Source organism: Meleagris gallopavo, chromosome 1, assembly GCF_000146605.3.
Source record: "Meleagris gallopavo isolate NT-WF06-2002-E0010 breed Aviagen turkey brand Nicholas breeding stock chromosome 1, Turkey_5.1, whole genome shotgun sequence".
NCBI classification, from domain to species: Eukaryota; Metazoa; Chordata; class Aves; order Galliformes; family Phasianidae; genus Meleagris; species Meleagris gallopavo.
In genome coordinates, this window is record NC_015011.2 from 28,784,153 (window position 1) to 28,810,326 (window position 26,174).

At 38.2% G+C, this 26,174-nt stretch overlaps 1 protein-coding gene across 1 annotated transcript in view; it reads right to left on the reverse strand.

The window, feature by feature from the left end:
* YAF2 (YY1 associated factor 2) overlaps nucleotides 1-26,174 on the reverse strand; it is a 36,682-nt gene continuing 10,508 nt past the window's right edge. The window contains exons 3-4 of the mRNA XM_031552131.1: nucleotides 4,709-4,904; nucleotides 1-2,060 (exon numbers count right to left, since the gene is read on the reverse strand). Coding sequence (XP_031407991.1) covers nucleotides 1,823-2,060; nucleotides 4,709-4,904 — 434 coding nt within the window. The 3' untranslated portion in view covers nucleotides 1-1,822. The remainder of the gene's footprint in view (nucleotides 2,061-4,708; nucleotides 4,905-26,174) is intronic.

The window sequence follows — 26,174 nt, forward strand, 5'->3', positions numbered from 1 at the left end:
TACAGATACTAAGATTTGGCCAAGTAATTGCAATGAACAGACATCCTATTTAGTAAGATAAAGCAGAATACATAATAAACAGGTCAGTAGTTATCTACCTGAAATAGCCTATAATTAACATTTGATGTCTAAAAAGTTTAAATAGCAACACCAAGGAATGAGGTATGTATGTTCTCAGATATCACATCAGACTTTCATTTTATGCAACTAACTGTATTTCACAACTAGCATCTTACAAAATAGAACAGTACTATTGTGCCTGTAGAAGTACTGCATTAAAAACAGAAAAATACATTACTACAAGAAACCACCAAACATCACAATTGTCAGGGGCTACAAAAATCCATTCTTTTAGCCGTTATGAAGATGTACCACATGTTGGGAATAATTTAGGATTCACTACCAAAAAGGTCCATTCAACTTTTACATGGGCTTAAACTTATGTATTTTGAATGTTTAAAAAAATATATATAAATAAAAAAAAAAGAAGAAGAAGAATCACAGGAGTGTAAGTGGACCATCTCACTGAAAGGAGCTAAATGGACTTTTGTACTCAACCCAAATCTGTAATTTAAATCTATACATGAATTGGATGCGTATATATCAAAACACTTATTGGCTGTAAACAAAAATGCAAAAATCTGTATTCACAAAAATATTTTATTGGTAATTTTACATAATACCAGATGGGACTGTAAATAGTTCTGCTCTGTATTAGTATATTGCTAAGTGCATAAAGTATTGACAGTTTATGCCATGAAGTTGGATACTATGGGGTTTTTACACATCATTTATGACATAATATTTTCTAATAGGCCAAATCAAGAGAAGTTGATCCATAATTTAAAAAAAAATAGTAATAGTATTGTTATTTCCTTATTCTTGTGCAACATCTGGTATTTCTGTAATGAAATGGCAACTGATTATATGACGCTAGGTAAATCTGGGGCGAGGGAACAGCACTAAGCAGAAACAAAAACTGTACTTCAGTAATTTTTAAAGCTTTACCAAACTTTCGTATTTCCTAATGTTAGTTTTGCCAAATGCTGTCATCTGAGGTTAAACGTAGAATACCAGTGTATAGTGACAGTGACTTTTCCTGAATTGTAGAGTTAACCAATCGATGTTTAGAATGGATTTACTAATTTTTTTGTATTTGCTTGTAAACATTTCAATAAGTGTTTTAAGTGTGAAAAAATATTGGTAAAACCATTAACATAATTCATTAACAGTAATCTAGTAAAATGTGTCAAACATTGGCAAAAATTCATACAAATGTTTTATTTAATAACATTTTCCTATTTAACCACACCAAGTACCAGCAGGTGTTTTTAAGATAATTATTATGAAAATTCTGTTGCAGCAATAGTTGATTAAGTTGATCTTTGACTTGCATACATATAACTATGTTTCACAATTCTCAGATAATACATATTTAGGCAGCTTGAACTATGTTATAAAAATTTAAATTCAGTACATGCCAATAGTAGAGACTCCAAGAGTTGTTAGAATTCACTAAACTAAAAGTGAAGATGGACTTACCAGTAACACTGTGTATGAACATTCAAACCACATTTTCATGGCACCTTTACACACAAAGATTAAACAGCTGGTCTGAAAATGCTTCGTAAGCATTTTTAGATTGCATTTAAATTATTTCTACCACTGCATTTTTTTTTTCTTCTTTCTAAACTGCATAAATTACACTTCAGTAAACATTGTGCATGGATAATCTGTCATGAAAATGTGGCAACAGGTGGCAGAAGTTACGTATTTGCATGTTTTAAAGAGAAGAGACTAAAGAAACTGGAGGAAATAAACTTTAATGAGATTCCCCGTTCAGTGATGACGCTTCTCCTCTGGGTGAAGATGACCTGGACATTCCCCTCTCTGTGTTATCAGAGCTAGAGCCGCTCTGACTGTGTTGATCTGCAGAAGCAGCACTGGAAGCAGGTGGTGACTTAGTTTTCTCCTTAAAGTCTGTAATTATGACCGTCAGATCTCCTACGGTAACTTCCAAATGCTGAGCACTACTTCGATCCACATTTTTCAATCGTGGCCTAAACAAAGCATAATGAATCATATTAGAAACACACACACCATCTCATTATCTTGTCTTTCTCCCTCTTACTAGGAGCTCTGGAGGACATACAAGTAACATCTGCGTAATACTGCTTTGTGGAACATGTAATAAATAAGATGACAATGTAGCACAAGTGTTTATAATAGAGTATTTCCCATAAGTTTAAGTTTAAAAATAGGTGACAATAACACCTTTTCCACCTTCGACAAAGATTATGTAAAAATTTATCATGTGAATATTTTAACTGTCTTACAATACAAACCTTCACATGTGCAACTCATTTATTTTTATTTGAATTATTATTTAATTATGATTTTCATTACTGTGGCTAGAAGAAGTTATAAATCTGACCCAGGAAAGGATGCGTCCCTGCAGCAACAATTCTAGGTAGCAAATGGTGTTCAGTAATGAGGATGTTGGTGTCCCAAAAGCTCACCTGTGCCTTCTGAATTCAACAATGCAGTTTTAGCTACAAATTCCACACAGAAGTGCAGCAGTTGTATTTCATTTAAAAATCTCAATAAGACTGCTAGTGCAGTATTTATACTGCCCTTCACAGAATAATTCTGGCATCCCTAACACATGCTGTGATTTAAGATATGCAAAGAGCTCAGTAATCATATAGCACAGATAAATTAAGTCTCTTCATCTATTCTTTCATTTGTTTGATTTTCACAACATGAAGAATCATAAAAGAACACTGACTGATATTCTGTTGTCACGTTTTTGCTAGTGATGAGCATAAAGGACTTTAAATTCACAATTTTCTTTTGACTATCACGGCAAACTGTCACGAGACAGGTGAATTTATACAAGCAATTTTGAATGGCATAGCTTTCTGCACTTAACTGACTCCACAGCTTTCACCAGCTCAAGCTGCAATAAAATAAATTCATATGACATCATATTGTAGCAGGTGTGCCAACAGCAGAGTCCTAACCTTTATCCTATCATCTGACTTTGTTTGAAGTAGAATTGGTTCCCAGCCACTTCAGCTGAAACACCTCCTGCTTTTCCTCTGCTAGAATAGAACAAGGATTTGACATCTTGTTCCCTTGGGGCTGAAGTAGTGTGGTTGAAGAATCTAAAAGAACTGAAAAGCTGCTGCTCTATAGCATGGGAACAGAGAGAAAAGTTCAGCATTATCAGCCTGCATAAGTGGTATGTCTGAAGTGTGTTAATCATATTCAGCGTGCATTCAGATTTCATGACTGTTTCCAGCAATAATATACAAGTTTTCAGGCAAAGAGAAAAGGATATCTTCTTCCCAAGAGGATACTGAAGGAATCTGCTTAAACTAACTAGGCATTTGTATCCAGTGAATCAAATCTGTGAAAAATTGTTTGAAGTGCTTAAGTATTTTTTCCAATAGCCATTCTTAATGCAAATCTCAATATCAGTATTTCATCCAAGATTTTTAGTTTTGTTTTTTTTTTGTTTGCTCTTCTTCCCTGCCTCTCTTTTGCATTTTTAATGTACTACTGCAATCCAATAATGATTATTTCCATTTATAATATTTAATTAGCTTCATAAATACTTACTATTTTAACTTTAGGTACTTCTTAACTAAGTGCCTCAACTGCATGTGGTAAGACATCTGAGTATTAGAGAAAAATGTAAATGCATTCTTCCTGCTGGAACATCTCAGTCTCCTTAATCCTAACCGTAACTATTTTAAAGACTGTTCTCTCCTGACTGAAAATCTCTCCCAGCTTCTGATCCTGATGATCCTATTTCAGGCACAAGAGAAGCATCTGCTACTTCTCTGCATAACTAATCCCAAAAGATCTTCCTTGGCTGGACTATTCTGGAATGCTTCCAAAAAAAATCAATAGTTCCTCCCACTTTTGATTAGACTACATGTCTTGTATACTGCTGAGCTTTCTGGCACCACATTTCTGCTGCAATAATGTTATGCTTAGGCAGTGATGGTTTGGGGGCTGGACTTGCTGCCTTTGTTTTGGAGCTTTCTTCTGGTCAAGAACGAGGCTTTTACAATGGCTTGCTTGTACTGTAATGTGTCATGACTTCCATTCCAAGAGTCCAAACTTTCACTCAGCATTCCAAATAGCATTGGGATTTTTATCACTAGGTAACATACATATCTTACAGTGTCACATTAATTTCTACCCTAGTTCAGCCTCTCAAAATCTCTTTGTAAGTATGTCACCTTCCCACTCTCCTGTAATGAGATACATTCTCTCCCTCCATCTCTCTTCCCTGTCTCCTTTTACCCCCATTTCTTCTCCACTCCTCCTGCCTCTTCCAGCAATATTCCGCATGAAAATTAGTCCCTCCACTTCCCTCTCTTCTCCTGAGCCTAGCAATCATGTTTTGCGTATCTACCATTTGATGTGGCGTGAAAAAAACAGTTGAATCCCTTAACAAAATATCCAACTCTTTCTAAATTCAGCTGGTCTCCATCTTCTGGTTAAAATGACAAACTGCAACTTTTCATTGTGCGTAACTGGCATCCTACAACAATGGAACTTCAAATATTTAGCATTATTGTTGAAAGAGTATGCCACAGGACTCACAAAGCAGTAAAATCACAGAACATTTTTTTTCATATTTGCTTTTCTAATTACGTTTTACCAATGCAGCAAAAGTTGCCAAAATTTTTACCTGGTTTTCTTATGACTGTTCTTTTTGCTAGTTGTTTCCTTTTCACTTTTTTCCTTTTCTACTTTGTCTTTTTTCTCTTTCTTTGACTGTGTAGGGGGCACGAATTGCTGAGGAACCTGCTGTGCAACCAGCTGAGAGACGGGTCGAGGTTTCCTGTGTGCACATATATATACAACATATGTATATCCACATAAAGCTTAGGCTTTAAACAATAGTCTAAAACTTTCTATACAGCAGTTAGTAATATTAACACTCAATTAAAAAAAATAAAACACCACCACCACCAAAATAATTTATATATATATATATATATATACACATACATATGAGAGTACTTCTTTAAAATAGCATATCAAAATTAAACCCATTGTGGCCTGTTGATTCACTTGCATTATCAATAAATACAACAGTTGAGGTTTGCTTTGTCTTGTTTATGTTTTTTAAGCTTTTGGAGACAAGAATTTACAATGTGTTCTCTTCTCCTAAGTGCTATATTCAGACTTGCATGGAATGAGCTCCAAACCATGAAGCCTTCTGGAAGAATACTTCATCACCCGCTGCCAGTCCCCTCAAATGAAGAGGGAGTACATTTTAAGTGTACTGCAGTACTGAAGCACACAATCCATATCTCAGAAAGGAAAAAGATGACCTTTCAGGTATCACAGCTAAACCCACTGTTGGCCATAGGCGTTTTAACTCCAACAAATTCCCTGAAGGTAATGACAAATCCTGTTGTGTATTCTTCACAAAAAAAGAAAAAAAAAGAAACATGTACAGCAGTACTAATAGAATAAATAGAATATAGCTGTCAGAACACATATACTCTAAAAGCTGGCATCAGAAGCAACTGACCAGGTTCTATCAGGACACACAAGACAGGTTTCTTGAACATGAAAATTCTAACCTGAAATGTTCTTGTTCTTATAATTCAACTAAATACGCACTCATGAGCTAAGTCCACGCTAACTCACAAAGAGAAAAAGATGAGCAATGGATTATTCAATTACAAAAACCCAGCTTATATCAGCTAGCAAACATAAGAGTGTATGCTTCTCAGCTGAGTAAAGCTGAGTACTGTAAGCGGTACCTTGAAAAACACCCATTTGTATTGAGACCAAAATCAGTGAAGTGACTCAATGGGCTGTAACAAGTGAGCACACTTGGATATTTTCATGAAAATTTGCCTCAGAACTGTTTTAACTTCTGTCATAGTAATTCATAGGAAAATAGGAAGAACAGAGGTGAAGTTGATGCACAAACTTGTCATTTCAGGTGGAAAACACTTGTGATATAGAAACAAAATTATCATCTCTCGATTGAAAGATTGCTCCAGGAGATGGATGAGTGAATCACTACTTCTCGTGATGGCCAGGTGACAATCACACCAATACTGTGGTTACCTGAAAGAATAATCTGACATGTTACCAAAGTAAGATAGTAGTGAATTTCTTGATGCAGATTTGTTGCCCAGAGTTGTGGACAACACCATGAGCAGAGAAACGTCATAAAGAGCAGGGATGAAAAAAAAATCTATTCCACAATTTCTCAATTTGGAATAATTTGAATTCCAGAGGGCAAATTACAAGCGCTGCTCTGAAAATAATCCCTCCTTTTTTATTATGTTGGCTTACAAAGTCAGAGGCGGATGTTGATGGTATGGCAGTAGAGGTAGAATCTTCCCACCAGTATTTCATTCCATGTTGTTGCTGTGTGACAGATGGCAGCTGAGGGGCAGTCTGACAGAATGGAATCTGACATGGAAGTGTGGATGAAGCAGAAGTATGTCACTAAATTCCTCGATGTGGAAAAAATGGCACAATGAAATTCACTGACTTCCTGAATGTTTGTGGAGACCAACCAGTGGATGTGAGCACAGTGAGGTGGTGGGTGGTGCATTTCAGCAGTGGCAACAGTGAAAGACAAGTCACGTTCCAGATAACCATGCAGATTTTTATGACCACAGTATGCAGACTCTCATTCGTCATGGCAAAAACACATAGCTAATGGTGATGACTATGTTGGAAAACAGCGTTTTGTAGCTGAGAATTTGCTCTATCAAGTAGTGTTATTGTGCACTTTGTATCTGTTGCACTTTCCATGGAAATGAATAGAAGACATTACTTTGAGAGCAACCAACATAAAATATTTCTGTTAGAGTACAGTTGGGAAATTCAGTATAGAAGTTCGTTTATCTAGTGCTTAGTACCATAAAACGATACAGAGAGAAAAAAGAATTAAAAAGAAGATCTTTGCCACAAGGAACAGAAGTCAACTAAGACAAAAAATTATAATAAAAAAAATAAAACTAAAAAAAAGAACAAATTCACATCTCTCAACAGTGATTTAGTCTTTTAAGGCTCCTTCCCTCCCTTCCCCCTCCTTAGGTACTCAAAGAGGGGCCACTGAACTGCAGCTGAGCACTGCAAGGCACGCAGGCTTCAGAAAGTAACCTCACCACTCATGGAATTTCAAAACCAATAGAACTGTTTGTGATTGAGCTGTAGCTGAACCATGTCATTCAAACATGAAAGAACTTACACTGAGGAAAGGTTTCTTGCAGAGAAGTCAAATATATGAAAATCTATTCCTGTAAGAGGAAATTGATTTTGATAATTTGCCAAAATACAACAATTTCAATTACTGGATTTCAAAAACAGTTAAGACTCCTTGTAATAGGCTGCTACAGCTAAGTGCTAAGTCTGCCTTTTAAACTATCAATACATTTATGGTAATTTGCTTTTTGAGCATGTTCAAGAGCACCTGAGCTAACCAGCTTTCATAAAGAAGCTCTATAAACTTACGTATTAAAATTATCACGTTTTTGCCTCTCCCACTGGGACAACTTCACAAGTGAACAATCCAAAACCGCAGGCAAAGGCGTTCATAAATACAATACATCTTGTTTGTTTAGATATACAGTCAGCCTCTCAAAATGGCGCATTTTTATTTAATAATTCACTTTGGTTGTTGTATGTGGAACACTCTTCAACAGAGGCATACACTGTTACAAAACGCTAAGAGCTAACAGTCCTTTCCAACTGAGGTGAACTTCATGTTGACTTCATTTCATTTTACAGGATTTGATTTTGCTGCTGTTTTAGATGATACGTTTACAGAAGCTGCAGAGAATTGGCTCTTTAGGATTTCTGTACAGAAATGTATTCAATACAGATTCTCCCAAAGGTAGGAAATATTTAACAATATGAAGGATGAGCTAATTTCTGCTATTGGCATAATCAAAAGAAGAACAAAGGAGAAAGAAACCACAGTGCTTTATACCATAGAGTTCACATGCCTAGAGATGAAAAGCGTTCATCCAAAAACACACACAGCGTATTAGACCCACATCATATCTAAAACTCTTGCCCCAAGTCATTTCCCTTCCCAGGGCGCAACACAATGCCTCATCGCTTGTAAGTCATTTGGGAGATCTTCCTTAATCTCTCTCACCGGACAGCCATCAATAATCTGTGTAAAAAGAATGCTGACCCTTTGGAAATGGTGAGCAACTTGTTCCAAGTACAGCAAAGCAGGTCAGCTTTGAAAACTAATTGAACAATAGCTCTATACGATATAATAACTTCTGCAGCAGAGTACAGTAAACTCTAAGTCATCTACGTTGTATCTCCAACATGCAACAGGACAATGCTGGCATAATGCTGAAGTATCTTGGGATCTGTGCAATCTCACCTCAAGCACTTTGTGCGGTTTGGGGTACCACAATATAAGAATAACATAAAACCATTAGCAAGCATCCAAAGGAGGGCTATAGAGATGGTGAAGGTTCCAAAGGGCAAGAGGTACATGGCTGAGGTCCCTGGGTTTGCTCAGCCCAGAGACGAGGAGCTGAGGGAGGCCTGATGGCGGCTGCAGCTCCTCACAGGGAGCAGAGGGACAACACTGAGCTCTGCTCTGTGTGACAGCGACTGGGCCCGAGGGAACAGCATGGAGCTGTGTCACGGGAGGGGCAGCTGGGGGTTAGGGACAGGGTCTGCACCAGAAGATTGTCCGACCCTGGAGCAGGCTCCCCAGGGCAGTGGGGATGGAACTTAGCTGCTGGAATTTAAGGAACATTTGGGCAACGCTCTCAGATACAGGGTTTGATTTTTGGGTGGTCCTCGATGGAGACTTCATGATCCTTGTAGGTCCCTTCCAACTCAGGTTATTCTATGATTCTACAAATTTATTTCAGTCAGAGCACAAGCACACTTGCACAGCGCTGCTTCTATAGCCATCATGAGTCCATAAAGCAGTCTCTGGCACTACTCACAGCACAACTCCAATTCTGACAGACCTGAGGTACTTCTCAAAGTAGCTCTAGAGTGGACAAATTGCGACAGTTTTTCCATGAACCAACCTGGTCTACCTGGGTCTCCAGCAGCTCCCACGCAGCCCTGGCTGCAGGGCTAGGTGAAGATTCTTCCATTTGGTGCTGCACAACCTGAACAAAGAGGGCCCACCAAATTAAACTGCCAAGCAGCACAGTGCAGACATTGAAAGTCCAACAGAGCAGCTTTGATTCAATGTGAGTCATGATGGACTTGAACTAGTAGTACTCCTATTCTCCCAGTACCCATAGATTTCAGAACTTAGAAATTTTCATGTGGAAAGTTAGATGATGTAATTATATCTCACTGTTGAACTCATATACCTTTCCAACCTGCTGTGGAAGAAGTGCACTAACATCTATAATATATAGTTTAGAAAGTTCAGGTATTCTGAAGAATATATCATACAGAACATACTCAAATGCACACTCTTTCTCGAAGCTGTATCTCCTTTGCTTTGCATATTTTACAACTACGGATGTATTAGAAGTTTTAATTCTCAATATTAACAGAATGGAATTTTGGAAATGCTGCCAACCTCAGCTTTCAATCAAGCTGAAAGATGGCCTACAACAGATGACCTGGATCCATACTAATATGGTCTTTTCATTCTCTTTCCTCTTCTCAGATCCATCCATCTCCTGGTTCCAAATCAGACAAAAAGCCCTTGCTGGAAGCTTTTTCGGTCCCATTGGCAAACTATCTATTTTGTAAAGCAAAAGTGCCATGTGCACAATGTACCTACAGGTTTTTAGAATATCACACATTAAACCAGGCATTTGTCTGCTGCTGAGCCTTGGTCAGTTTACTCTTCACATTTTTCTTCTAACAGTATTATAGCCCAGTTTTATTTGCCTGACAATAGAATTCAGCTTTCAAATTCATCTTATTCCCTGCTTTTCTACAAAGCTCTTCACATCTTACCCCACCCTAGATATCAGAAAGAGTTGCCTGTGAAGTGCTATTCCTACAGCAGGATACTGTGTTGTAGCTGCCCAGTGTAGTAGTGGTCAGTGTGTGGTTCATGGACAGATGAGATGTTCATGACACCACAAAGAACAGATAACTGCTGTACACCAAGAATCATTTATTCAACAGAAGAATTTAAGTTTTCAGATTTATCAGTAATATCTACTACCATGTTTTCATTCCCAGGATATGTTTCACTCCTGAGCAAAACAAAGCCTGTGGTTTTTCTTCAAAGCTCTCACCTGTTTTCATGTAGAATTTCTACATGGCATTTCACACTTCCTATAATTTTCACTCTTCGTTCCTCTGGTAGAAAAGATCTTCACTTCTTAAAATAAATAAACAAATTTTTCAAAAGGCATGTTTTGGAGACTTAAAGAGGTTTTATTTAAAGATACCCATAATCCCTAAGCAGTACCATTTATCTGAACTTCCCTTCAGGAAGGCTCTGACCTTTTGTTCAAGACAGCAGATCATCCCTCAAAAAAGAAAGCTTAGAAGTATCTGGAGCAAGAATCCTTACTGATTGTTCCTAGCCCCTGGTCACAAAATCCTGTCCTCAAAAAATCCACATTATTCTTCAAGAACAAAATATTCTTCACTTTCAGGTAATTTGGGAGGACTGGACCTGGGCTTCCAAGTTGAAGAGAATTTCCAGGTCATCTGCCTCTTGGTCACAGCCTGCCTGACAGCTCTCACCACAAAGACTCAAGCCAGGAATCCAACATGTTTCTTGACATCAGCTTCATGCACAGTTCTGCAGTCTGCTCTGCCTCACCAGCAAGGCACAGCAGAACTGGCTTGGAAACCAGTAACCTTAGTCAATTAATGCCCTGAATTTCATTCTCCGGAGATTTTCAATTACTGCCAAAAGGCCTTACAAGCAGTAACTAATCCACTTAGACAAGTCATCTTCAGTCAAACTCTTGCAATGCTGAATGGCAACAGAATGGGACCAGCACAGGAAATAAATGCTTTGGCCATTACACACACTACACACACATTCTCTTTATGATGTCTTCTTGGAAAAGTCTTGGAGTTCTAAAAGACGCAGGATAAGTATGCTGATGCACTAAGCATTAAAGCCCAGAAAGCTTGTCATAGTTCTGACAAAGGTAGCAGGAACTCTAAAGTCAGGGGTTCCCAATGAAATATCTTCAGGCAAAGCATAATGGAAAAGCTCTGCCAGCTTCTAGGAAAAAATACCTAAAATTCATCTAGCTATAACAGAAGTCCAACAGCTCCTTTGCTTACTACTTGTGAAGGAAGACCATTTGAAAAACAGCCTTTCCTAAGCTACACATTTCTGCCAATTACAAAGAAATATGGCTATAACAGCATCATCATGACAATACCTCCACTTTCTATCTGATTAATAATCCTTTTATTTTTCCTTCCATCTTATGCTGCATTTACAAGCTTATTCAAATTCTTCTTTGTCGTACTTTAATTCAGATGACATGGATAGCCAAAAATGTTTGTTCAAGCACTCATATTTGCTTTAGTCACAGAAGCTTTTCTTTCATTTGCCTATAATCACACCACTTGTTTCTTCCTTTGACAGATCTGCTGTCCTGTGAATTCCATATAAAACATGTCCCATGGATCATCCTTTAGCATGAACTTTCTACCGTCATGGCCATCCATCTCTGTTGACACTCACTGCAACCAGACGATCTCAATCTTTAATATATTAGCTCTCACAATATTCCATCATGGGAGAACGGTACTGCTAACTCTACAGCTATTTATCAGCAGAAGCACAGAGAAACTACTACTCCTACTTTAATTGTATCTCACTGTCCTCCCTTCCACTTACCCCCTTCCAGGGGTCTGTCTCCCTTTTTGAAACACAAGCTTTTAGAGGCTGCTGTCGAACTCTTCTAGGTTTACCCTCCACCAAATTTAAAATTCTTCACTTCTTATCAAAAGTACAAGACTTTTGTGTATTTGTTCACCTAGAAGCTACTCTAGATTGACATCACTACGAAAACAACTCCATTCCTCTCTCCCTCTCTCTCTCTCTAGTGCCCTGCAGACCTGATAATCTCCTTTCCATCTGTTACTGTGGGACTTCTGTGTGATACTGACTAAGCTGAGTTAAGTTACTCAACATTTTTTTCAAATGGAATTCTAATTTCAATCATTCTATCAGTACTCCTCCTCCTCCACTAGGCTTTGCTATTCCCTCGTCTGAGAGGATTTCGGAAGCGCCTTGTTAAGATGTCTGGGGTTTTCTAGTCTTCAAATCTCTTAGACGAGTTTAATTCTTCTGGCAGCATGTAGACTGAAAATCTTTACTTGTCTGCATTTTGTAGCACACTGCCACTGGAAAAAAAAAAGAGTAATCCCTGATAAAGAACAGGTCTTAGAATAGACTAAGTTCAGCCTTCTCCTCCTCATCGCTTCAGCCTTTATGAAGACACTGATGGGGTAAAGAAACAGCCAGGTTGTGTGCTTTATACACATGGTATGTGAGGCCATTTCCAACAAGCATTTTTCCAGTGTGCAACCCATTTGCTAACAGCAAACATATTTTACATCACGTAAGTCAGTACACTCTTGGAAAAGGTACAATTTCATATACTAAAAGCATATGATGTACTGCTTCTGGTACAGCATCCTGAATACATTTCAGATATTTGTACAGAGAACTGCACATAGCTGTAGTAGTCAATATTCTTTATCACTCAGCATCTTTAGTTTTTTAACCTCTATCATATTTTTCTCATCTCTGGGCAACACAAAGAAATCCAGCCAAGTGATGATTATTTCAATCTCTTCTGTCTCTTTTCAATTTGGGGTATCAAATCTTGCCATTAGACACCTAACCAAACACTGCACAAATATCACTTCCTAAATGCCACTTGTATATATGATTTCACAAAGATGTTGCAAGATTCACATCCCAGCTAGTTCAAAACTACGATTCTGCAAAAAATAACCTTAAAAAAAAAAAAAACCAACCAAACAAACAAAAAAACCAAACAGATAATCTAGTGCATTTCCACAAGAGTTTCTAGAATACATTTGCAAGACAGTACCAGATCTGTTGGCTCAGCTCACCAAGAACTGCACGTATTTTCATTCCACAGAGCCACACACTTCAGAATGTTACAGCTCGCCCTCTCAGCACTTCCCAGAACTGTCATCAAACATAAAAGACAAGCTCCAGAAGAGCTAATATTAGAGAGCTTGTTTGTTGTTGTTTTTTTTTTTCTTAATAACTCATCTTCTTGAACAAGAAAAAAAACCATTATGGTGGCTATTCAGTTTTAAGAAACTCGGTTCACAACTATTCTATTGTATTCTATAACTATGCTATTGTAATCCATAGAAAGCTACTGTTGGCAACATGGTTGGGTTTGGCCAGAGCCTAGTAAGAATCTTGTTCTGCTGATATTTGTATCATATATGTATTTCAAAAGTCTAAGTAGAATACATTCAAGTGTATTAAAATCTTGTTGAGAACAAAGTCAAACAATTCAAATCCTACCCCATTCTTTCATTACTAGACTGAATCATTCCTCAATACAAATGTACAGGCTTTAAATATCTTATAATTTATTTGAAGATCATTTTCCACTCACATCTATCCTGAATATTAATGTCTCAAGAAGCTAATAGAAATCTGATATCCACTGTAATACTCTAATCTCCATTTTTTTAGTTCACAGTCATTACTGAAATCTCAAGAAAAGCTTATCTTTGCATACTTCCTACTTAATAACCATATTCTTGCTAGTCCCTAGTCAAATCTTCTTCCCTGCATGTCCTCGTTTCTGTACTCAGGTTCAAATTCTCAAATATATCTTAACATAGTAATTAGAGTAATTAATTTAAAAATTAAAAGTTATTCCTAACCTCTGGGGCAAGCAGATGCATAGCTGGAGTCAGCTGGAAGATGCCTGTACTGTTATTTTACAGTAAACAACTTTTCAAACAAGGGAGACAAAAGGGAGGATATGAGAAAGTGGTTTCAGGTAAATTTTCGAGGTGAAAAAGTGCTCATGTCATGCATATTATCAGGAGAATATCTTCACTTAGATATGAATGTCTTGAGCGATTCTTATGGCATCACTTCAAGCAACTTCTAGAATGCACATCCATAGTTAAATACTGAGCAATATTACAGACAAACTTTCTGCCCCTTTTCAAAATGATATTAATTATGCAACATTCTAACTGAACTTTATAATAGAGCTCAGAAAGCTTTTCTTAACTCTGAAGATCACAGGACAGTTACAACCAGCAGCTTTGGAAAGTGACTTTTCCATCAAGACCACGCAGCTTCAGGCGCCAGAAAGTCTAAATGTCTCCAAAAGGAGATACATATATATTTCAGAATCCGGTTTTCTGTTGCAAGTAATACAGCACCTTTCTGAAGCAGGAGGTACTAAGAAATAAACCACCTTTCCTCCCACCAGCTGCTGAATTTTGTGTAATTCAGTTATACTCCTCCATCCACCCTCATACAGCGATAACCAGCTACACTGCAAATATCAGGTAATGAACTTCAACACTTTCAGCACAGCATGTTTTTACTTTTTCAGAAGAGTTTCTGCAAAACACGTTATAATATGGCTAGAGATTCTTGCATCTACACCCCTTGAGTTTCCAATGGCTGTGACAGTTTTCCATAAAATAAATGGATGTAAATTACTTAGGTTCCCTGTAATACATACAGAAATCAATAGAACCAAAACATACAAACGTGCATTACGTCATTGCAGTAATTGCCCTTATGTAATAACACAGAAAATCAGTAACAACTGAACTGCATTTAACACATACCGAATGGTAGAATCTTCAAAAACTTCAAGTGAGAAAGCGGAAGTTTTCAGCCTTAAATTTTAAGCCATTTACTCCAGCTTATGCACAAACCATATCAGTGAGGTGTAAGGCCACACAGTCTGGCAGTGCAGATGAGATGAAAAATGGTCACTAACTTTATGTTCTTTATTGATCTCTTGTGCCTCAGTAAGACAATTTTTCAAGTACTGGTTTGAAAATAAACATTTAAAGCAGCAGATCCAGAAATATTTTTCAGAAGAGGAGTACTGACTTGTTTCTGTCAAAACACAAAAAACTCATTCCCAAATAACTAAACAGAACTGCTGCACATTTCCATACACAAAACACAGGCCGGCTTTTAATACATTCTTCCACATCCTCACAAATTAGTAGCTACGAAGTTTTGAGACTTTATTTTCTTCCACTAGGCAATTTTCCAGCTAGCATTTTAATTTTTCTAGGTTGAATACACAAGAAAAATTCACCTTATAAGTCACATTTATCTTTTATTTGACCATCGCGTCTGCCCTGCAAGCTCTTTGAGCAGAACCTTGGGCCACAAGAGCTTCCAAGTCCTCCCAAACGACTTGACTATACAATATTCCAGAAGTAAGGAAACTACCTTTTCAACTTCACTAAAAACCCAGAACAAATCTGTGTCCCACTGCCACTGGAGTATTCCATAATCAAGCATGTGCAGATGACAACTTACCACCTATTACCAAGAAGGGGATGGGAGAGGATTCATTGCTGCGTAAATGAATGAGTGGTATCATTTAAAGCAAAAGGCAAAGAACCAGAACTATTGTGTATGCTGAACAGCACTGCAAACACTATGGCCAACTAGATAACACTACCTGTGGTCTATGCAGAAGCTAGCAGTGCACGTAACGATGCCACTTTACATTTTCAGCAGTTAAAATTGCATTATGAAAAGCAAAAAGTATTTCGTATAGCTGTTTCCTGTACTGCAGATACTACAGTTGCTAGCAATTAAACTACACTACTAGCAGGAAAAGCAGCTCTTGGACTGACACAGATCAGCTCACCCTCAAGTCATCAGCACTCTATTAAGCTATTCGCAGAATGAAGACCATCAGATTAAAAGATGTTTAGCTTGCTGTGCCACAGGAATATGCTCGTGCTAATCACCACACCAAGTCATCTTGTGAGAAACTAGTGTTTATTTCAACACTGAAGCAGTTCATGATTAAATGCATCTTCAACGTCGGTAATTTACTTTGTTACCCCAAATTATCTTTTCTCATTACCATTGCTTCTGACATATCCTAGTGTTAGCAGTACAGAACACTGTCTCTACAAATAAGACAAATGCATAATTATGACCATCTAAACAATGGAACTAGTGGTCTGCATGGGAAAACATAATGCAGATCCATCTGCGTACTGCAGAGTACAATGCAATTTCTACACATGCTATAGATACTTGAATTCTAACTTTCAGACAGCTCAGATTTCCAGCACTTTCAAATTCCTAGCTGTTTTATCATGCGAATCATTGACTTGGAATTCATCCATTCAGTGCATTTCTAGCAATTCTATCTTTCAATAAAAGCTGATTCAATTAGAATAGACTTACAAGACCCATATGGTTTTATCAGTCACTGTATAAATGTGCAGAAAACCACCCCTTGAGGCAGTGTCCCTATTTAATCATTCCCTTAAAGGGAATGCCCTATTTTCCAGATGACATTTAACAGATGAGGCCAGCAAGTCTCCTGAAGACAATTGGTACGCTGCACAACTGTCTGCCCTCGAAAGAAATATTCATATCAAGACATTTAGAAAGCCCAAATTTGTCTTCATGGATACTTCCTAAGTCAGCCATCAAATGTTATTTTTCCAAAAAACAGTTTTTAGGCTTCAACCTCTCACACGCATTACAAATTCTTTCCCATATGCTACAAACCGTGGTTTACTGACGTTCAGTGCAAGTGATAGCTACACTGAAAATATCCCATTTGAGAAACATATGGGTATCAACCCATTTGTGTTTCCTAGATGACAATGTGCTATGTAGAAGCTCAATTTCCTTAACAACATCCCCTGGGGAGGCAGTATCTGTGAATCTGCACAGAAAGTGGCAGATAAGGGCTTTTAAGACCCCTAGATCCTTGGTACTCATGGGGAAGGGACCTCTCCATCACATTTCCCAATCTCACAAAGGATTGGATCCATCAGGCTGCTCCTCCATTCCCTTTCAGTAGAAACTGTGATGCTTCTCATACTGTGCAAAAAAAGAAAAAAAAACAAAACACACTCAAAACATGAGACATGCTGATGTTGCACAAAACAGGGTCAGTACTTGCCACAATTAACTTTGTGACCAAGCAGGAAGGAGCTTGTTTCTGATCCATCTTATTTGTTCTATATCATCGGCGTGTCTGATCTTTCCAGAAGGCTGTAGCATTCTACATACTTCCTCCACTCAAAGCCAGCCCCACAAAGATGCCCATCTTATGGAGGAGAAGAAACTACGCACCTTCCCTAAAACCAAGCCTCTCTGATGTTCTTCAGGAAAGATGCATATTAACAGAAAATAAGGCCATAATCATCAGTCGTTGCCTTCTTCCTTTTTCATCTAATTACAGAAATTCTAGCTTATGATACTAATCACAGAATTCAACAATATTTGTACAAACAACTTTCAGCAAATGCATTAAACCAACTTGTTCCTGCTTTTGGAATCAGGAACTTTATTTATAAAGTTAATTTTAAAACCTTTACTCATTCACGCATTTTTTTTCTACTGAGCATTGTCATTTGAATTATGTCATTCAGATATTGCATATTCAAGCATTATGGAAAAGTCTGAAGATAAGTCCCAGTCCAGTTTCAGCAAGTTAGGATGGGAAAAGTTTCCACTGCTCATTTTCTTTTTTCCCCAACTTCCAAAGAAATAAAAAAGAAACCAAGAAAAAAACTTGTAGCAGGCTTCAAGGTTGTATCTTGTAGTCTTCAGTCTGATCTCTGATGGAAGGTTTGCCAGACAAAAGCCTTCCAACAACATTCTGCAGCTGAACTCTCCAAGTTCAAGCCTGCTCTACATCAACACACCACATATCAGTGGAATGCACATCAGAGAGAACAGATAATTTTCAGGATCTCCCTGTCCTACTTAAATCACGATAAGCGACTGTATGAAAACACGTACAACGAACACTTAATATTTTATCCCACTAGGCTAAATTTGAAGTATTTTCTTTTTTGCTTGGCTGTACCTACCAAGTAGAGAAGACATCCGATACTACAAGAAATTTTTCTGTGAAGCATGCTATCCTAACGTGACTTTCAAGATGAGAGGTACAGATACGTAAATCGAGTTTTATTAAACAGGAATAAGCATAGAGACAGTCACAGCAGTAAAGGATAAATGGTTACAAAAAGCTGTGGATAAGCAAATGCAACTTCTGACCACTTTGCAAGTGATTCACGAGCATCTTTTTCACCAGCAAGACCTCTCATTTCATCTATTTAGTCTTTAGTCTTATTGAAGGTATTTATTCAAATGCCAGTATCTTTCAGACCAGGACAGTTAATTATTTTTGCAAGGAAAGACACAGCACGCAAGAATACCACTGATGGCCCTAAAACAAAAAATAAATAAATAAATAAATAAATAAATAAATAAATAAATAAATAAATAAGAACCCACAGCCAACCAACCAACCAACCCAAAGTACACACCCCTCACACTCAAAAGGAAAGTATTTCCTCATGAAAATTGAAAGAAAGTAGTATATCCATTATCAAACATGGAAAGAAAGAAAAGACCAGAAAGCAAAAAGGCTTCTTTGGTTCAGTCTCCACAGGGAAGATTAATTTATATAATCAAATTAAATATGGGGATAGGAATACTAATTAGAATAAGAAACAGATCGGGCTACTAAATATTGTATGTGGCAGTCAACAACAGCTAATGAAATGCACTCATGAAATCAAATTGAGCCAAAAAAGGGAAAGAGAAGTCACAAGATCGGTAAATAAAAATGCAGGAAATAACAAGTGACTCAGCCTAACTCAAATTTCAGACCGGTACTAGAAGAAAATTATTCAACAGCTAGGAGCATATAAAGGATAAAGCCGAATGGCTTGAAACACTCTAGTTTCTCTAACAGAATAACTGTCTGAGTGACTAGAAGAGAAGCAATACAAAACCTCGAGCATTGATTTGCAATGCCATCAAAAATACATTCTGTCACTCTAGCTAGACTAAGACTGGGATGAAACTGTCCAGAAGGAAGTCTAAAATTAGGTTTGTTTTTCATAGTTCTCAACCACCAATTACAGATGTAGGACATCGTTTATACTAAGGTTCTACAGGTAAACTATTTAATACACTTAACCATGACTTGGGCAAAAGAATAAGGAACAAAAGAAGCAAACAGCACCACACTGAGAGGTGCTGGAAACCATCTGCTAAACCCATTCTGAGTTAAGACAAATCAAAAATCAAAAAATGAAATCACAAGCAAGATAGCATAAAGCACCACAAGCCCTACAATTGCATAAGAACAAAACTACTCTAGAAAGAATGCGATAGGAAAGAACAGGAAAATGTAGGGTATCAAACAGATCACAAAGCACAGATAAGCTAACATCATGATACTGAACAAAAGAAGGAAGAAGCAATACCAAGCTTCATAACTTAGTGGGTATTTGGAAAGAAATAATCCAACTAAGCATTAAACTTGAAGGTCTGCTATCCATCTGGGATGCCACAGAAAGAAATGGATGTGCAAACTGAAGAATGAAGAAAGAAAATTATAATATAAACAGAAGAAAACTGCTACTTATCTGAAAGATTTGCCACAAACTTGTTTGTCTGAGAAAGGTTTGGCAAGAGCAAATGAGTGAACAGGGAAACCATAACTCAATAAGCAAAGAACTAGAAATACACTGGGAAATTCATTGAGAATAGGGGGAGTACAAATCAACTTATCTTACTGAACAGAAAGGTCAGGAATCCAGAAAAACATGAGGGGTAAAAAAGCACTAGAAACAAGCTGTTGTGTTTACAGATCCTCTTTCAGTTCAGTGGAAGGGTTTAGCTCACAGATCATTTCCATCCTGTACTCTTAGAGCAACATGGATAAGCCAAATAATCACTAGGAGATATGTTAGCCTTCTTGGAACTATCCTTAAAATGAATCCAAACTTCCTCAGAGCTCTTACTACTTTAGGAACTGTGGAAGACAAACACTAATCTATTTTTCTTGGCTTTGGTGCAGTTGAGCTGAACAAGCCATTCTTAAATGTGATTCTGTAGTGCCCAAGAACCAAGATGGCCTTCTGGAAGTCATGTCTGCTAACTCCATTCTGAGAGCTGAGATCTTGAAAATATTTAATAAGTTTCTCCTCCTGTCCAAGAGCTCTAAAATTAACTGTCATAGGAGAGAGAGTTTACATAAAGGCATAGATTTTCTTCTGCTAAGTATTTAATTACATAAAGTATATAAACATAAAAGGCAAACAATAACAGTCACCTAAGTTTTTGACCAAAGATGACCTCTCATCTAACTACCATTTTCAATATCATGCAAGAAGAAACAACTAACTAGGTTTAAATTAACTGTCAAAGTTACACGAAACAGGCTCTACTCGGACTTAGCCTAATACAGAATCATAGAAAGGCCTGAGTTGGAAGAGACATCAAAGATCATCCAGTTCCTGGGGGCAGGTTTCCACCCACCACATCAGGTCGCCCAGGTTCCATCCAACCTGGCCTTGAACACCTCCAGGCATGGGGCACCCACAGCTTCTCAGGGACAGTCTGTGCCAGTGTCTCACCACCTCCCAGTAAAAAATTTTCCCCTGACATCTAATCTAACTCTCCCTTCTTTCAGTTTAAAATTGTTTACCCTTGTCCTGTCAGTATCTATCTGCGTAAAAAAGCTCACTTCTCTCCTTCTTATAAGCTCCTTCCAACTACTGGAAGGCAACTATCAAGTCTCCCCAGAGCCTACTCTTCTCCAGGCAGAACAAGCCCAGCCCCCTCAGGCTGTCTTCATAGGAGAGGTGCTCCAGCCCTCTGATCATCATGACTGCACACCACGTGAAATACTGTTTGTTTCGTTCTGAGAAGACTGCTTTAAAAACGGGAAGGAAGAAATAAAAAAAAAGTCCGAAGTATAACAGAAATTATAGCTTATGTACTATTTCAAAAACATATTATTTTTTGGCTGTCCATTATATTGTCTATTCCTCATAGAAGCTATGCCCATGAAGTGCATTTAAAAGAGTTGCTCCAATCAATAAAAATAACTTCATTGTTTTATATGAAAAAAGAAAACATATTTTTCAGGGAAAATCATTTCTAAATAAATTCCTAAAGAATTCCAAAGGTTCCTTTCAAAGACTCTTCTTAAAAATAAGAATTGAAACCCAGAACGACCAGATAATCAGCTTGCTATCTACAAATAAAAGAGAAATATTTATTCACGCTTTTCCTCATATTCAAGTTAAAATGTAAGACTCGTAGTACAGAGCTCAGTAAAGCATGGATTACATAGGACTTTTCCACTCACTTCACAGCTGCAAATATTTTCTTCTCTAACTACCACAAGTAGTGAAATGCTCTCCAGCTTAAGCTCGATGCAGTCGTGTATTTGTAAAATCAGCACGACAGGCGGTTCTTCCTCTTTTTCTCCTTCACAACCTTCCCGTGACACGCGCATGCGCGTACGCACAGAGGCTGCATGCTGGAAGGCAGAGGAGAGTCCTTAACAAGCTGTTGTAAAACAGACATGTTAAACCAGATACACCAGATAAGAACCAATTCCTCGTCCTGAGCAGCACGGCATTTCAACAGAAATACAAATACCAGCTTTGGTTAAATGTAACTGATTTGTGCTTATAAACATCCAGATGGTACATGACTAAACAAATTGCACATATTTCCCGAAGAAAAATGACCTTGATATCCAAGTTAAAAAATTAAGCACTTTATTTATGCTTCTCAAGGCGTAAAACAAACTAATGACAGCTTCAAGTGAAGACCTGTATCTCATAGTTAGGAGATTGTCAGACACGGAAAATGCACGTATTGAATGGTCACACTCTAAAGCACAATGAAGGAGCACGCACAAATATCAAGAAAGCATACAAAGATGGCATTCGAGTTCTTTCTATCTCAGATTAACTCTTTTGTCTGTCAAGATTTAAAGCTGGCTTTTTGTATGTTAGGCTGAGAAAACGATTCAGTAAGGGAGATCAATAGAGCTCAGGATGTGGAAGCCATGCCCTATTCAGCTGTTATATATGTCCCTGCTTCAGAAGCACAAGGCGTTAAATGCAGGCATCCTGATTCCACAGAAATTCACCTTGACCTGATATGACTTCATTCTGGCTGCAAATTTCAGAGGTTATTTTACGTAAATGATGTATATAGCAGCTGGACCAAGACGTGTGTCACAGAAGAGTATCTAGGAAAAAAATTCACTCCACGGAAGTCACTTGTACCTGTTTTATCTCCTTATTCTCTCTCTCTTCCTCCTCATCAAAAGAAAAATACTTCAGAACCGTGTATGCTAGACTCACAGATTCATAGTTAAGGCTATGAAGTTTTACCAAACGAAAAAGCTTTAAAAATAAAATGAAATAAAAGCATAACAAGCATTAAGTAGCTACATCTTTGTACAGCAATCCTTCTCCTTTAATAGCATAGGGAATGCAATTAGTAAAAATATCCCCTTGTAGTCTGCTCTTTTTCCTAATTAAAAAAAAATAATAAAAAAATCACACAATTTTATCTTAGTTTTATTTTAGTTTAGAAAGAGAAAACTGATCACGTACCCTACTCCCCTGTTTTCCTTCATGCGCACAGCAGAGTTAAAAAGCCAGATTTGCAGTTCCTCCTGTGGCACTTCTCACATTTCCCTGCATGCTCGTCCTCTATACTGAATGGACAAGCAGTTTGTCATGGCATAGAAAAAAGAATGGGATCATGCAGGTAGAGACCAGATCACAATACACATGCATAGGAATCAAACTAAGGAAAGCAATATGACAGGTAAGTTTAGATCTGCATGCTACCACTGAGTAACAAGTGCGTTAATAGGATATGAGAAAGAAGGAGCAGAGATGTGATGGAGAGGTATTTCAGCCTCTTAGAAGGCACGAGATGTACATCCCCTTACAGAGAATGCCAATCCTCTTAACTGCTTCTTCCCAGTAAGGCTGGAATTCTGAATCTTTGGTAGCTTGCAACATGCCTAAATGACAAGAACTAAGCATATTAGCTGGCAAGAAAAACAAAAACCATCTTACTGAAGAACAGACAAACCGGGAGCTAACACTTGCTGCAATATAGGTTTGTGCAAGGACCCAGCCCAGCTCTTGAAGCTTAACCAGTACTGGAGTGCTCCTGTTTCAGACAGTGCCATGAAGCACAGAAGGAAATGGAATGGTAGCAAGCCCACTAAAACAGCTTTTAGTTGTATGCAGCAGTTGTAAGAGCTGGACCAAATTCAGCAACCCCGCTATAACCTCCTCGGGAGCCAAATAATTCATTTCTGGCTTTTCAGCACAATATTATTGCCACTGGTGCTTTTGCAGAGGTCTGGGCTTTCTCAGTGTTCCAGCAATTACTTTACTTTTCTGTACAACACAAGTGACAGAGGGGAAATGATGATTTTCAAGTGTTTATGTCTCAGGAAAACTTAATTTCATGGGGCAGGGAAATCAAACCACTTATTTAGCCTGAGGACTCTTCCTCTTACCAAACTTCAATGGCTTTTGCAAACAATAGGACTTCACAAAGAGATCATACAAATTCTTTTTAATGGAAACTATTAGGCAACCTAAATATAGAGACGGTTACCAGCGCCCTCTTCAACACAGCATGTTAGAGTTCTATTCAGCTTTCCTTACTCATACCTCTAATGAACTTCAGCAGGAGATCTGTCCAAGAAATGAAGGATTATTACAGCTCTAGGTTCCTTACATTTGTACAACATCTTTCACCTAGAAAGACTTTAAAATGTTTTAAAGGTCACATACAGAAAATTACTATACTCAGCACAGCCTCCTATCAAGAGGAACACAGTAATTTATCAGTACCCAAGCAACGATACAGAACAATTTATGCTAGCAAGTAAATAAGAAAGCCATGTCTACAGGAAAATTTAGATCCTCAGTCGAGCAACAGTTCTCCAGTAAAACATACAGGGATTTCCAACCAGCAGATAGGATGTCAGCTTTCCATCTGACTCACTGCACATCTAACTGGCTCCATGCTGGGCACTGGTTCATTACAAACCCAAAGAAAAGAGTGCCACCCTGGGAGTCTGTTACGTCCCCTCTTGCAGCACCCAGGATTTCTTTGGATGTCTCCTATCCAAGAACAACACGGTTTAATCATCCACAACGACACTACCATGGAAGAAGTTAATTCAAGTCCATAACTGAGAGTTCCCTTTAGAAGTATAACAAAATATGATTGAGCAACTGTAGAATTATTCCCACTAATCTTAACAGTGCCATCGGTTTTAAAGATCATAATCCATACCTAGCCCTTAGCATAAAAGGTAACTCTTCTGGAGAGAGGAAAATGGTTCAACAGTGAAAACACACATAAATCTGACTCTGCACCTGAGTGTGATTCTGTGAAATTAACTGTACACAATTAGTATAAAAACATGCGAGTTTTAATCAACTTAGCCTAATTTCCAGTGGCCTTCAAAAGCATTACACTTGACTGTGATTGCCTGGTTTTCCATCTGCAAATCTGTTCACATTTAGCGAACTTTAACACTCAGAAGCAGACATAAAACAGTTCATCACAAAGAAACAGATTTCTCTGAACTAAAAAAAGGTGATTTACATCAGTGCTTACATCACAGAGGCATTACTATGCCTAGTAGATATAGATTTCATTAATTTAAAAAAAAATGCAGAAATTTGTAAGTAAGAACCAATGCACACTTAAGAACTGTGCTGAGGCATCAGCTTCATCCATACAAACATTAAGATTCAAAATGGAAGACAAAAAAAACCAACATTCCCAATACCATCAGAACTCCATGGTATTGTTACTCTGAACAACACTGACAAAAATGTCTAATTCTAAAGGTGGTATGAGTAAATGGTTTAATAGGGCCCCAATTTGGTGTCTTGGACTTCACTTCCTTTAAATAAATAAATAAATAAATCTGCCCTAACAGCCTTTTGTGTCTCCTTGGCACCCTAAAGATTCCTCTCTCCATAGATACAAAGGTCTACTTAGCAGTTCACATCTCAGTTCAGAGCTGGACCTAAAACTGCCTGGTCTAAAACCTCTCCCTGCATCCCAGACCTCGAACCCACATGAACACACGACCCATTTAAACTGAATGGGAAAATTACATCCACAAACCCCGTCAGCCACGCATTGTTTCAGAGTTTAAGCAGAGAAATAAAAACGAAGGTATCAGCTAAAACTCTGCATATCAGGACACCGTGAGGGAGAAAGCGGAAAGAAAAAAAAAAAAATCATTGTTCCTAAAATACGTTCAAATAGTTCAAAACCTATAAAATATTCAAGAAGGAGGGGAAAAAAAGCAACGGTGACATAGGTATCTGAGAACTGCTTGTTTTGTTTCGTCTTAGTGCTTTCATCCAACTGAGTTTCCGGGTCAGCGGAACATAATTCTAATTTTGAAGTCACTCTGTCTATCAAACTGGCCGGAGGCTGAGGATGGCTGCAGCCTTCAGCCGTGCTGCTTTCCTGAGCTTACATTCATCCCCTTATTTTTCTGAATGTTACCAGTCGCAGCATATCTACCTGCGATACAACAGAACGCCACGCTCATCGCTGGAAAGCACGCTGTACGTGACAGATGCAATTCCTCTCAGCACATTTACCTCACTGATTGCCTTATTTATGATACATATATACATATTCGAAGCTGAAGTTACGAGAGTACTTCCGACACGCGCTCCGCTTTGCAGAACTCCAGGAAATCAACTTCAGAAATACAGACGCATCGTTCTAACCACGCATCTGCACTTACAAATTCAAATGTGTAACATTTGTTGCAAGTCATATTCAGCGCTGTTTTGAATGCTATCTGAAACGCAATTGCCGCTCACCATAGGATCGCAACTTTTATTGCCACTCAAACTTCTCCGGCTGACAGTACAAAGCCATAAGCTCGATACCCTAACAAAGGATCCTTCAATAACGCTCTCCCCGGCCAGCACTCCCGCTGGCTGTATAAAGACCCCCCCTCCCCCGGTGTCACACCGCGCGGCACGTCAGGAGGGGCAGGAACCAGGTAGGTCACCGTGCGCCTTCTGACGGTTCGCAGAAAACGGGTTCTCGTGGGACGCCGCAGTTCCGCCCGAGGCACGGTTAGCCGGGAGTGGGGGGGAGG